This window comes from Trifolium pratense, linkage group LG3, assembly GCF_020283565.1.
Source record: "Trifolium pratense cultivar HEN17-A07 linkage group LG3, ARS_RC_1.1, whole genome shotgun sequence".
NCBI lineage: Eukaryota > Viridiplantae > Streptophyta > Magnoliopsida > Fabales > Fabaceae > Trifolium > Trifolium pratense.
This window is the reverse complement of record NC_060061.1, coordinates 44,336,196-44,351,867: the sequence shown is the minus strand read 5'-3', so window position 1 is coordinate 44,351,867 and position 15,672 is coordinate 44,336,196. Positions and strand designations below refer to the sequence as shown.

Sequence of the window (15,672 nt, the reverse complement as noted above, 5' to 3'; positions counted from 1 at the left end):
AGTCTCAATAACACATAAATTTATTTTCAATTTCTTTAAAAAAAATTATAGATGATCTATACAATATAAATATTCAAAACGATTAATTTTGTAAAATTCATATTAATCCTTATAATGTTATTCATGACATGTGCACCATGCACCACTTGAACAAATATTTCATGTTATACGCTAGCTTCACAAATTAGTGCTATCCCTCACGCATACGAGAAACATCAAATATAGTTTGTTTCTTTTAGTGTTGTGTTAGGCTCATGGCGCGCCCGTGAGCATGTGTCTGTGTATGTAGGCAGTGCAAGCCTTGCCTGTAGTAGCGTGGCGCGCAAGGTAGTACATTTAGTGTGTGTGTGAGCTTATGTGTAATTGACCATATGACTTGTAACTCTATATAAGGCTATGCCTAGTGATGAATAAAGTAAAGAACACCATTTGGAATTAACAATTGGTATCACGAGACCTAAAGATCCAGCTCTCAAAACAGAAAAACAATTCAGTTAGACAGTTACAACGGTGCAACCGTTTTCTTTCTCATCTTCATCAAGCTTGGTGAAAACTCTTCCATGGCGGAAAATAATGCATTCTTTCCGCAATCTATTCCCAAATTTGAAGGCTTCTATGATCATTGGGCAAAACTTATGGAGAATCTCTTGCGATCAAAAGAATATTGGAGCTTGATAGAGAATGGTGTTGTTGTTGCTCTTGGAAATCCAACACAAGAACAAACACGTGTTGCAGAGTAAAGTAGATTGAAAGATCTCAAGGTAAAGAATTACTTGTTTCAATCGATCGATCGTTCAATTCTTGAAACAATACTTGATAGAAGCACTTCAAGAAGTGTCTGAGAATCTATGAGGCAAAAGTATCAAGGTTCTACAAGAGTTAAACGTGCTCAATTACAATCTTTGAGGCGTGCATTTGAACTATTGTCAATGCAAGAAGGTGAATCTGTTGATGATTTTTTCAAAAGAACTCTTGCAATAGCAAATAAAATGACTGCACAGGGTGAAAGCTTGACTCAGGCTACAATAATAGAGAAGATCACAATATCTATGACTCAAAGATTTGATTATGTCATCTGTTATATAGAGGAGTCAAAGGACATTACTGCTATGACCATAGATGAGCTACATAGTAGCTTACTTGTGCATGAAGGAAGAATGAAAATGCACAAGATTAAGGAAGAGGAGCAGGCTCTCAAGATGTCAAATCTTGGTAGGGGTAACAACAATGGAGGCAATTCCAGAGGGAGAGGTCGTGCTTCCAGATGGCGTGGAAGAGGTAGATCAAACTCCAACTCAAAGGAATTTGTTGAATATTACAAGTGTCACAAACTTGGACACTATCAAAGTGATTGTCCTAATTGGGAGGAAAATGCTAATTGTGCTGAGTTTGATGAGCATGGGGAAATGTTAATGATGGCATGATAACTTTCAACCAATCAAACACGTGATCAAGTTTGGTTCTTAGATTCAGGTTGCAGTAATCATATGATATGCAACAAAGAATGACTATTTGACTTTGATCAAAGCTTCAGAGAGACTGTGAAACTTGGTGATAATTCAGTCATGTCTGTCATGGGAAAGGGCAATCTAAAGCTACATTTGGAAGGTAAAGTAAGCATGATTACTGATGTGTATTATCTTCCAAATTTTAAGAATAACTTGCTCAGCATAGGACAATTACAACAAAAAAATCTTACTATAGTATTTAGCAAAGATACATGTATGATTTTTCATGAAGAAAAAAGGTTAATCATCTCTACTCCTATGACAGTTAACAGAATGTATGTGTTACTTGCCCCTGTCATAATGCCTCAGTGTCTTGCTATGAGTCATGAAAATGTAGAACATATCTGGCACTGTAGATATATATGGCCACCTCAGCGCCAAAGGATTGAACACACTTATAAAAGGATCAATTGTTAAAGGCCTAGCAATGTTGAAAGATACAATAGAATTGTGTCATGATTGTGTGACAAGCAAGCATTAGAGGAATTCTATTCCAAAAACTACATCATGGAGAGCATCATGTAAATTGAAATTGATCCATTCTGATATTTGTGGACCTATCAATCCAACATCTAATGAAGTCTTTAGATACTTCATCACATTCACAAATGACTATAGCAGAAAGACATGGACCTATCCTTTGAAAGATAAGTCCAATGCATTTGAAGTGTTCAAAAGATTCAAAGCAATGGTAGAAAAGGAGTCTAATCATCAAATTAAGTGCCTAAGAACTGATAGGGGTGGAGAATTCACATCATATCTGTTTAATAACTTTTGCAGTGAACATGGAATCAAGAGACAGTTAACTGCAACATATACTACTCAACAGAATAGAGTTTCAAAAAGAAAGAACAAAACTTTGATGAATGTAGTCAGAAGTATGATGGTTGAGAAGCCAAAATGGAATATATTAACACAAGCAGCCTCCCCAGCACAAGACGTACCGAAGTAGACTAAAAAAGTTTACAATAGAGTCAAAGAAATGCAATCTCAATCAAATCATACAATAGGGGAGTGTATGTTAGTGTTGTGTTAGGCTCATGGCTCGCCTGTGAGCATGTGTCTGTGTATGTAGGCAGTGCAAGCCTTTCCTGCAGTAGCGTGGCGCGCAAGGTAGTACATTTAGTGTATTTGTGCGCTTATGTGTAATTGACCATATGACTTGTAACTCTATATAAGGCTATGCCTAGTGATGAATAAAGTAGAGAACACCATTTGGAATTAACAGATTCATGATAGATGCCCTTAATAAAAAGGTGCCATCATCCATCTCATGACATGCTTTTTTTTTTTTTTTGAAGTATTGAGAATAGGATTGATTAATCATCCCTTTTTTTTATATATTTTCCTTTCTCTAAGGTTTGGTCTTTCATAGTTAATGTAGAACTCGGTGTTGGTAAAGAGGAAAGATTGTAAGAGAGTCCAATATTTGTCCTGTTATTTTATTTTATTCCCAAAAAATCATATACAATTTAGTTGGTAGCGGTAAGAGTCAATATATAGAGACTTAAATTTGAATTTAAAATGGATCTATAATTCTCCAAATTAAATTTAAAGTGAATGAATCGAGGCTATAAACTGTTTGACAAAAATACTTATGTCAAAAAAAAAAAAATATAACCACACCTAATGTCTTGTTAAAAGTCACCTCTAAGAAGATGTCATCTAATTTAGGATCCAATGTATCAAAAGCTTTCAATTATGTATCACTGTTTTTTTATTATGGGCACAATTATGGATAACTATAATTCCCGCAACCATTATTTATTTATATTTTCTTAAGTTTTAAATTAAAATAAATTTTAAAACATTTCTAACAAAAAAAAATACTTACCAAACAACTGTAAAAAAAATACTTACCAAACAGATGAGTGGAAATGGTTGTTAATTAATAATATTATATAATTTATCCATCGGAATTATCATTTCAACAAAAATATGGTTTTGTTTATCTTCAAACAAACACACCGTAAGTTAGTAATTTGATTCCTTATGGAGCAAGTTGTGAATGTAATATTCGTTTATTTGTGTATATAATTTCATTTTTTTTCTTTTTCATTTTTTATCATGAAAAAAAAATAATTATTGCACAATGTCCCGGTCTACATCTAGGAATGATAAAAATGTACAATAGGATGTTTTTTTTTATAAAGACAAATTTGTCAAAAATTATCTCCAATTTGCTAAAGAGAATAATAAATCATCATCAAGTTTAATGAAATAGTCTCGTTTGTTATATAATGGGTAACGTGTGAAATTGATCATTTGTTCCATAATAATATTTGGTCTATAAAGACCAAGTTATATATTGGACCTCAAACCATAATTTTGAAATGTCTCATTTCTTCTTAGTTTCACTTGTAGTTCTCTTTTTCTTTTACTCTTTAGAGAAGAGCATTGCCATTGAAAGACACCATGATGTTCATCATCATCTTGTTCACATCAAGTCTCTCTTACCATCATCTTCTTGCAGCACTTTTGCTAAAGGTCAATTTAATTTCACATGCATGCCTGCAAATTTCAATAATGTATTTACAAATATGATAGCTATTCTCTTCTTTTTTATTTTTGTTGAAAGAAGATAGCTATTCTATTTAAATGGAGAAAATTTAGACCTAATGAACTTGCTTATAACAGGCCACATACTACAAATTAAAAGTAAATCTATTTCTTTCTAAGAATCGACCAAGATGTTGGGCTCAAGTGGTTAATAAATCTCTCATAGGACGAATCGTTCGAAAGAACTCGTATTCAATTTTTAGTAGTAACAATTCTGAGACAGACTTTACAAAACACTCGTATTCGGCCCATAATTTTTTTAATCAATCCCGACCCATAAATCTAATATTATTATTTACAATACTTTTATATTAGCGGCAAAATATTTAGTCAACCCTTTATAGTAATATTAATTTTATACCTTTGATTATGCAATATTGTTAGACAAAGCCTGTTTTTATATATATGATGATATATGATATTAACTTGAAGAAGAGATTTTTATTATTCAATTTGACACTACTTTCAACTAAAAAACAAAAATTACACGTGGTCCACTGTGGACAAATTATCTACCGAATATGAATTTTACGAAATTCACTGTTGGATTGAAAGTTTATATCGTATAGATCATCCATAAATTTTTAAAATTTTTTTGAAAATCATTTGATATGTTATTGAGACACATCAAGATTAACATTATTTAATAAACCGTTAATCTTGCCGTGTCTCAATAACATATCAAATGATTTTCAATTTTTTTATGGATGATCTAAATGATATAAACTTTCAATCCAACGGTGAATTTTGTAAAATTCGTATTCGTTATAATGTTATTCATGACTGGTCCACCATGAACCACTTGATGAAGTGGTCCATATTAGAATTTACCCAAGTTTCATTGTTGAATTCAGGTCCAAAGAGAAAAGCATCATTAGATGTGGTACACAAACATGGACCATGTTCCTTATTGAACAACAATAATAGCAAATCAAGAGTTCTTCCTGTTGGATATGCCTTGAAATCTCAGTTACAAGAAGTCAGAAAAATCTTTATTGAATCTTTTTGCATCTTTGATGTTTTGAAGATTTTTTGGGAAAAAATATTTTTTTTTGGAAGACACTCTGACTTGGATTTGTTTTATTTTAAAACAGATTTGTTACTAATTTTTTGGCATATATTTTTCTATAAATAGGGAGTGCTTTATTCATAGAAAAATTGAGAGAGAGAAAGAAAGTAGAGATGTAGAGGCAAGGATTAGGGTTTGCCACCACACAAGGGCTAGAGTTTTAGAGAGGAAAAATGTTTTTTCTCTTGGTACAACTCTAGGGTGAGTGAACTATCTTTGCGGTACACCTTGGGAAACACTTATCAAATTGAGTCTCTTGGCCACGGGAAGAGATTCGGGATTTGGGTAGAATTAGGATTAATTCTTGTAACTCAATTGGAACTCTTTGTAAAGTTACTCGTTTGATATAGTGGAACGGAGGGGCTGCTCTCTCCCCCAGACTAGGTCATTATTGGACCGAACTAGGTAAACAAATTATCGTGTTCTTTCTTCTCTTTTATCTTGTTTATCGGTTGTTATTATTATTGCTTATTCCGCTTAATTATTGGTTGCCGTTCTATTGCTCCACACATCAAGTTATTCATTGGTGTGATTTTAAGACGAATTCACAACAATTGGCGCCCACCGTGGGGCAATCGGAACAATTTGAAGTGAGCACCATGGGTTTTAAGTCGGATATCGAGGGACTTTCCAAAAGCAATTTGGAATTGTGGAAAGTGAAGATGGAAGCAATTTTAATGTTCGGGATGATGGATAAAACATGGAGTGTTGTTATCCGGTGCCTCGAAGATAAAAGGTTAATGGAGATGGCGAAGAAGGTCGGCCTGGAGAGGCGGTGGTAATAATACTCGACATCAGCCTGGAGAGGCAGTGCTAAGAATACTCGAGTTACTTCTGAAACAACAACTTTATTATGCGGAGGTGCTAGTGGAAGTTGGGAATCGGTGGAGTGTTGGGTCATGAACTTTGAATGCTCCTATCACGTGTGGTCAAAGAATGAATACTTTGAGGCTCTAGAGCTAGTTGAAGGTGGAGTCGTTCATCTTGAAAACGGAAAGCTTGAAGGTTCAAGGTATGGGTTCAGTTTGTCTTACGAAGTTTGACAATCGTGATTTTCTTTACACGATGTGAGGTATGTTTCTGAACTTAGATGCAAAGATAGTTGGTCATGCATCTATAACTAGTGGTGACTTTCATAATGTGGTTGAGTTGTGGGACTTCGGGTGGACCTGTTAGTGACATGAGTTTAGTTGGACTAGTGAACAAGGTTTACTAGGTGTTGAACTGAACTGGAATTGTTGGAGACTAACAATAACTTGAAGTACGTTTCAGAGGAGTTTAAGAGGTCTTGCGTGTTACAAGGTGGAGATCATGGTGGGTATACTTTGGTGGAAACTCAGTTTGAGGTGGAGTCTTCCAATAGTGGTAGACAGTCAACATTAGCTCTTGGCTATCTAATCGAAGATAGGGAGAAGAGTGGTATTGTTGAACCGAAGGGGATGACCATGGAGACCTTGTGGGTTATGTTTCAATTGTGGCTGAAGAAGTGCAAGACCTTGAGAGGATCTTCAGGGAGGCAATTGAAAGCAACAGGTGATCAGACTTGGTAACTTGTGAGACTGCTGGAGGTAGTTGGATACAAGGAGAGTTTGATGTTGCAGCTTGTGGAACCACCTAAAATTCCAAGGTTGGTTTGGAGCCAAGCAAAACTTCGAAAGTACGGAAGGCATTCCGGGGTCGAAGAGTGGTGAAGGCTTGTAGGGCTATCGCAAAATCCCATGGATAGTCGGAGGCAAGCGATTCTTCAGGAGGACGGAAAAGGCACAATCCGGGGGCTGAAGAGGGATGGTGGAGCTTGTTGAGCTATCTAAAATGCCGATGATAGTGGGGAACAAGCGTTTCTTCAGGGAGGTACGGAGTTGACCACTTCGGAGTCTGAAGAGGGTGCGGTGAATCTTGTGGGGCTACCTAAAATCCTATGGTAGTGGGATGCAAGATCTTCATGAGAGCGGAAGGCATTCCGAGGATGAAGATGGAGGTACAATCCGGTGATCTTGAATAGAAGATTCAAGATGGAGAGAGCAGCACGGTGGATGATGGGATCACCATCGATTTAAAGGCAAGGTGGAGAATTGTTGGATATGCCTTGAAATCTCAGTTACAAGAAGTCAGAAAAATCTTTATTGAATCTTTTTGCATCTTTGATGTTTTGAAGATTTTTTGGGAAAAAATATTTTTTTTTGGAAGACACTCTGACTTGGATTTGTTTTATTTTAAAACAAATTTGTTACTAATTTTTTGGCATATATTTTTCTATAAATAGGGAGTGCTTTATTCATAGAAAAATTGAGAGAGAGAAAGAAAGTAGAGATGTAGAGGCAAGGATTAGGGTTTGCCACCACACAAGGGCTAGAGTTTTAGAGAGGAAAAATGTTTTTTCTCTTGGTACAACTCTAGGGTGAGTGAACTATCTTTGCGGTACACCTTGGGAAACACTTATCAAATTGAGTCTCTTGGCCACGGGAAGAGATTCGGGATTTGGGTAGAATTAGGATTAATTCTTGTAACTCAATTGGAACTCTTTGTAAAGTTACTCGTTTGATATAGTGGAACGGAGGGGCTGCTCTCTCCCCCAGACTAGGTCATTATTGGACCGAACTAGGTAAACAAATTATCGTGTTCTTTCTTCTCTTTTATCTTGTTTATCGGTTGTTATTATTATTGCTTATTCCGCTTAATTATTGGTTGCCGTTCTATTGCTCCACACATCAAGTTATTCATTGGTGTGATTTTAAGACGAATTCACAACACTTCCAACACACAGTAATATTCTTGATCTTGACAAAGAAAGGGTGAATTATATTCACTCAAAATTATTATTGTCATCCAAAAATAACAAAATTGATCAAAAATTAGCTTCTTCAGCTAACCTAACAGCTAAATCTGGCAGCCTTATTGGATCAGCAAACTATTTTGTTACCGTTGGACTTGGTACTCCTATAAGGAATTTGTCACTTGTTTTTGATACTGGTAGTGATCTTACATGGACTCAGTGTCAACCTTGTTCTCTTTCTTGTTACAATCAGCAAGATGATATTTTTGATCCATCAATGTCTACATCTTATAGCAATATCACTTGTACATCTTCAGATTGCACTCAGATCTATGCTGCTACAGGTATATATAACTCATTGAATTGACGTTAATAACGTCATTTTTTGCCATAAAAATAAGAAAAATTGTTATTTTTTACTTTTAAAAATTATTATTGATAATCATTAGAATTTTTGATAATTTTAAATATATTGGTCAACGGTGTATCACTTATATTTTATAATTCGGAACTATGCCTTCATCTTAAATTTTGTCTCATAATAAATATAAAAAAAAGACGGGTTAATTAAAAACTTCAATCACTTGGAAATTTTCTCTAAAAATATTTAGTTACTTGTTTTGAGTTGTGATTATTGCAGGAAGGGATCCACGTTGTGCTAGATTAACAAACGCATGTATATATAAGATCCAATATGCCGATGAATCATTTTCTGAAGGATATATTAGCCAAGAACGACTAACCATAACTCAAACGGACGCCATTGATAATTTTTTATTCGGCTGCGGACAAAACAACCAAGGCCTATTCAACGGCTCTGCGGGCCTCTTAGGCCTTGGTCGTCATCCAATCTCTTTCATCGAACAAACATCTCAATTATACAACAAAACATTCTCTTATTGTCTTCCTTCCACTTCCAGCGACACCAGTTACCTTACATTTGGTGCCACCAATGATAGTGATGTTAAATACACCCCCTTCTCTAATGTTTCTAATAACAGTTCCTTCTACGGCCTTGACATTATTGGAATAAGTGTTGGTGGGACCCAACTTCCAATCTCATCATCTACTTTCTTCTCTGGTGGAGCTATCATTGACTCTGGCACCGTCATTACACGGCTGCCATTGACTGCCTATGTCAACCTTCGTGATTCCTTCCAGAAAGGAATGACGAAGTATCCAATTGCTTCATCGTTTTCAATTTTGGACACATGTTATGATTTTAGCGGCAACGAAATGATTTCTATTCCAAAGATTAGATTTTTCTTTCGCGGTGGTGTAGCGGTGGAACTAGCCGCGCTAGGGATACTTTACGCGGAAAGTTTGGATCAAGTTTGTTTGGCGTTTGCGGCGAATGAAGATGATAGTGATATTACTATCTTTGGGAATGTGCAACAAAGAACACTAAAGGTTGTTTATGATGTTGGTGGTGGTAAGATTGGGTTTGGTTCAAATGGTTGCAAGTGAAGTTAGTTTTGATCAATGAATCATTCTTATTTGAAAACACACACACACACACACACACACATATATATATATATATATATATATCCAAGTAATCAAGCAAAATAAAAATACATTGAAATAATTGTATTTTGGATTTCTTATTAGCTAAGGTTATATAACTAAAGTTTTCCTATAAGAATTTTTCTTGGTCAATTGGTTTTGGGCTAGTTAGGGTGAAGGAAATCTTAATTGGCCATTGCTTTTCTTAATTATTAATGTTGATAATATATATAGATTTGAAGGGAGTATATGTTGATGACTTTATGATGTGTGATTGCTGGCAATTGTTCATAGATGTGTAATATGAAACAAGTGTACGCTTGTTTCATATGAACTTCTTGTTTTTATTTAGTTTCATTGTGAATTTGTGATGATTAGTTTTTATTTTTAAGAACTTTTATTTTTATACAAAGTAGAGTACATTGACACACTCTAAGTATGTTTATTTTGGTCGATCGATTTTTTTATGTTTATTTTGGTCGATTTTTAAATTTCATTACATACATGGATTGATTTGTGGTTGTGATTTTTTTAATGAAAATAAGCTCACAAGATATAACATGTTTTAAGATTGTTTTTTTTTGTTTTTGTTTTCCCTTTTCTAAAACTAAAGATGGCCTGAATCTGATACGGAGTTCTTCTTAAAACAGTTTTTTTCTGTTTTCTTTGTTATCATTTGGATATAGTACATTATACAACAGCAAATACTACTTTTTTTATTTTGTTATTATTAAGTATGAAATTTTTATCACCGTTTAAGAGTAATTAATTTTGATCGTGAAATTTGTGGGAAACACAATGTGAACATGTCATTCAATTATGTTGGTTTTGTTTAAGATGATCTATATCCCGTGTGGATCATCTTACACTATACCATGCAACATAATTGAATGACATGTTCACCAATGTGTTTGTGAAAAATCTTTTTGAAACATTGAATGATGAAGACTTGAAACAACTATTTGTCCCCTTTGGTACGATAACTAGGGAAACAGTTATGAAAGATGCGAATGGCAAATCCAGATGTTTTAGTTTTTTTAATTTTTAGAGTCAAGATTAAGTTGTTCTTGCAGTTGGGAAGTTAAATGGGTCAATAGTATCAATGATAACGATGTTTTATTTGTGTGGGAAGTACTCAAAGCAAAGTAGAAAGAGAGCGTGAGTTGAAAGCTAAATTTTAGCATGAAAGAGTTAGCAGATGTGAGAAACCACAAGAAGCTAATTAATACTTGAAAAATCTTGAAGATGATTTTAGTGATGAAAATTTGAAGTATAAATTATCTCCCTTTCATCACTAAAATCGTCATCAAGATTTTTTCAAGTAAAAATTATCTCCTTGTAATTTCTCTCATCTGCTAACTCTTTCATGCTAAAATTTAGCTTTCAACTCATGCTCTCTTTCTACTTTCCTTTGAGTACTCCCCCCACAAATAATATGTTGTCATCATTGATATTAGTTACCCATTTAACTTCTCAACTGAAATAACAACTTAATGTGCACTCTAAAAATTCAAAAAAACCAAAACATCTAGATTTGTCATTCGCATCTTTCATAACTATTTCCCTAGTTATCGTACTCAAGAAGCCAAATAGTTGTTTCAAGTCTTTATCATTGAATGTTTCAAAAGATTTTTCAGAAACACAGTGAACATATCTTACATCAAATTTTTAAATCGATAAATCTAAAAGTCACACCGGAATTAATTATTTTTTTCTTCAAAACTTTAAATCGATAAATCTATAGATCTGCTCATTCAAATGCTATGCATCAATTAAAAATAACATTCTCAATTTTTCCAAAATCACAAAAATTTTAAAAAACTCAAAATGATTTTTTTTCTTCAAATACATAATCATAACAACTCACACAACAACATTAATGAAGGAAATAAGCACAAAATTCAAGAAAATCAACTCCTAAATCTCAAGAATTTCTTGCCAAGCTTAAGAAACAAAAAGTCAGGATTTTTACTACCTTTGACGCCTTGTTCTTGTCAATCTATGAAGATTCTGACTTAGCTCCCTTGAATTCATGCTTGACTGGGGAAGAAATGAAAATAAATTGATGAAAGGTAGGGAAGGGAATATGCCCGCGGCGGCTAAAGGGGGAGGAGAGAGAAAAGAAATTGTTTATGAGAAACGCGAGTAGGGTTTGATATTTATAAGAAAAGTGGAAAACATTAAAATATTTCTGCTTGGTCTCAAGATATTTATATAATATTATTGTTTAATCGCAACCATTAGATCTAATTGAATTTTATTAGTTTAGTGTTTAATTTAGAGTCATTTTAAATAAATTGAAATTTTTGATTTATTGAGTCGATTATGTATTTCTCTATATTAATTTGATATTTTGTCTAGCTTTTATTATTTTGTGAAGTTATTGACACATTATCTAGTGTCATGTGAAGACTAATGTGAAGGCTAAAGAGCCACTCGTGATTAATCATGACCATGGAAGACTTATTATGACCAAAGGTTGAAAACCCTCGACTTCTAAGGATCTCCTCGCTAAGTCCTTGACCTGCGTATAGTATGGAATGACTTCGGACTGTGGCACTTGGTTGAGTTTTAATTTTCTAACGTTGAGGATAAGTGTAAAGCTTGGCCATTAGGAACTCCCTTGATTCTGGATGAACCAACCAAAAGAAAAGAGCTTTTGGGCACTATGCTAGGGTGTTAGTCGACATTGATCTGTCGAAGAGAATTTACAACAAAATTATGATCGAAAGTGAAGGTTACGCGAATAATTGTTTTTCCATTGGGCATGCAATTGCGAATTGCCGTAAATTGCACTCGATTGAGAAATTTGAGGAAAAAGAAAAGATGGGAGCAGATAAAGGCCAAACTTCGAAAATGTATGTGTCAACGAAAATAACAGTCCTAGAATCAGAGATGGTTCAGCATAACCAGGTGGACATATCAAGGCACACCTCTAGTGATGATGATGCAGGTCGGGATCAGGCCATTACTATACATCAAAATGATGAACCTGTGTAGCAAGAAGAAGAAGAAGAAGTATGACATTTACTCTCGCTCTCCTTCACTTGCACATCTACAGACAGGGAAACACTTTTGCCGTGAAGATGGCTAATCGTGGTTATTCTACTGACAGAGTGGTGTGGTGGAACTCGGTCCCTAGCTTTGTTAGAACGGAGTTCTTTCATGATCGCCTTGACTTTTTTTCTTTTCCTTTTATGTAACTGTTCAACTTTTCCTTTCTTTTTCTTATGAATTTTGGCCTAGTCCCCCATATTATACATATATTATAACATCCCAAATTTATATATATATATATATATATATATATATATATATATGCTGTAACTGAAAAAGTTTGTTGTAACCAACTCAATTGTTACTCATTGATTAGCAAAGTGATTACAAAGCTTGGCTTATATAGCTTGGCACACAAGCAACACAAATGGGCTTGACACATACTAGGCCCAATGCAAGCTAAGCCCAAAGTCACATATACAACTATCAACATACCCTCCCTTAAACTGATTTCTACAAACACAAATACTAAGAATCAGTTTATACACAAAATACTAAACATCAGGTTAAGCATACAAAATCTGCCATTCCCATTTTGCTTCTAAGGTCACAGAATGTATCAAGCTTCAATGGTTTTGTCATAATGTCAGCTAGCTGGTCTTGAGTTCTACAGTGAACCAGCTCAATGATGCCATCCTTTGCAAGATCTCTAAGGAAGTGAAATCTGACATCAATATGTTTACATCTGCCATGTAAAATAGGGTTTTTTGAAAGCTTGATTGAAGAACTGTTATCACAGTTGATGATGATTGTATTCTTCTGACTTATCCTTAGATGCTTCAACACATTACCAAGCCAAACACACTGACATGAGCAGGAGGCTGCTGCAACAAATTCTGCTTCAGTAGTAGACAGAGTTACTATAGGTTGCTTTCTTGAAGACCAAGAAATGGCACCACTTCCAAGCATAAACAAATATCCAGATGTACTCTTCCTATCATCTAGATCTCCAGCATAGTCTGAGTCAGTCCAAGCACTTAACTGCAGTTCATCACTAGTTTTCTTGTATAACACTCCATAACCAGCTGTCCCTTTAACATATCTCAAGATTCTTTTCAATGCAGCTTCATGAATCTCTGTTGGTCTATCCATAAATCTAGCTACAAGGCACACTGAGAAGGCCAAATCAGGTCTTGTTGCTAGCAAATACATCAGGCTACCAACTATCTGCTTGTATCTTTTCTCATCACTTGCTTTTCCTGTTTCATTTTTCACCAACTTGCAACCAGGCACAATTGGACTACTTACTGCATTACAGTTCTCCATGCCAAACTTGCTTAGTATCTCAGAAGCATATTTCATCTGATGGATGAAAATTCCATCATCAGTTTGACAAACCTCCACTCCTAAAAAGTACTTCATTTTTCCCAAATCTGACATTGCAAATCTATTCATCATTGATTGCTTGAAGGTATTGATGTGAACTAGATTGTTACCAGTGACAATTAGATCATCTACATATATACTAACAATGAGAATACCATCATTGTTATCTACCTTCTTGACAAACAAAGTGTGTTCAACAGGACACTTTTCAAATTTTTCACTTAAAAAGTGAGCTTCAATCTTGCTATACCAGGCTCTAGGGGCTTGTTTAAGTCCATACAAAGCTTTTCTCAACTTATACACCTGCTTACTGTCACCCTTTAGATAGCCTGCTGGTTGTTCTACATAGATGTCTTCAGTCAACTCACCATGTAAGAATGCACTCTTTACATCTAGCTGATAGACACACCATCCCTTGCTTGCAGCCAAAGCTAGCACTGTTCTAATGGTTTCCCATCTGGCAACAGGTGCAAAGACCTCACTATAGTCTATACCATACTTCTGAGTGTAGCCTTTAGCTACTAATCTTGCCTTGTGTTTGTCAATTTGACCCATTTCATTATACTTTGTTTTATAAATCCATTTCACTCCAATTGCTTTCATCCCTTCAGGTAAGACTGACAATTCCCAAGTGTCATTGTCTTCTATAGCTTTTATCTCAGCATCCATAGCATCTTTCCAAACTTGATGCTTGCAAGCCTCATCATAAGTGCATGGATCTTCACTACTGCTATAGTCAACATGATGAAAATGGTTTGATATTCTCTACTCAAATGACTGCAAATAGAATGTTTCTAATTTCAGCACCAGTCATAATGCCAATGTGTATGCAATTCTCCAAATTCTGCAATTCTTGCTCATTGTCAATCTTTGCACCCATCACAAAGTCTTTGAAGTGACTTGGAAGTCTCCTTATTCTAGGCTCCAGTTGATTACCATTTTCATCTGAACTTTCATCTTCTGCATCTGTACTCTCATATCCAATGTCCATATCTGAGCTGGACAAGGGAGGATCATGAGGTTCTTGAGTAACCCGAGGCTCAACAGGTTCATCAATAGTAGCTGTGATTTCATCAGAGTCAACTAGAACTTCATTTCCATCATTTTCTTTCAGCTTATTGTCCCAATTCCATGCTTTTGATTCATCAAATACAACATCTCTGCTTATTATTACCTTTTTATTAACTAGATTGTACAGCTTGTAGGCCTTTGATTCATCAATTATGCCTAAATGAACATATTTGATGCTTTTGTTATCCAATTTCTTCCTTTGACTATCTGGTACATGAGCAAAAGCAATGCATCCAAATACCCTGAAATGTGCAACAGATGGTTTAATACCACTCCAACATTCTTCAGGAGTCATATTCTTGACTGACACAGTTGGACTTCTATTCATAATATGTGTACTCCATTTTACTGCTTCAGGCCAAAACCTTTTTGGTACATTTCTACTAGCTAGCATGCTTCTAACTATGTTCAAGAGTGTTCTATTTTTTCTTTCAGACACTCCATTTTGCTGTGGAGTGTAGGCTGCAGTGAGTTGTCTTTTAATGCCTTGAGAGGTGCAAAATTCATCAAAAGCATTGGAGGTATATTCACCTCCTCTGTCAGTCCTCAAGCATTGTATCTTGTTACCACTCTCATTTTCAACTAATGCTTTAAAATTTTTGAAATTTTCAAAAGCTTCTGATTTTTATTTCAGCAAATAAACCCAAGTCTTTCTACTATAATCATCTGTAAAGGTTATAAAGTACCTTTTTCCTCCATTAGAGCTTGGATGTATAGGTCCACAGATATCAGAATGTATCAGTTGAAGTTTTTCAGTGGCTCTCCATTTTGCCTGCTTTGGAATTGCTTCTCTTTGTTGCTTG

General features: G+C 34.9%; 1 protein-coding gene across 1 annotated transcript; it reads left to right on the top strand.

Moving 5' to 3' along the window:
- Nucleotides 1-6,948: 6,948 nt before the first annotated feature.
- On the top strand, nt 6,949-9,431 carry LOC123915190 (aspartyl protease family protein At5g10770-like). The gene is made up of 3 exons (XM_045966334.1): nt 6,949-6,973; nt 7,873-8,253; nt 8,550-9,431. The coding sequence occupies exons 1-3, from the start codon at nt 6,949-6,951 to the stop codon at nt 9,374-9,376; spliced, it is 1,233 nt and encodes a 410-aa protein (XP_045822290.1). The 3' UTR covers nt 9,377-9,431.
- The last annotated feature ends 6,241 nt before the right edge of the window (nt 9,432-15,672 follow it).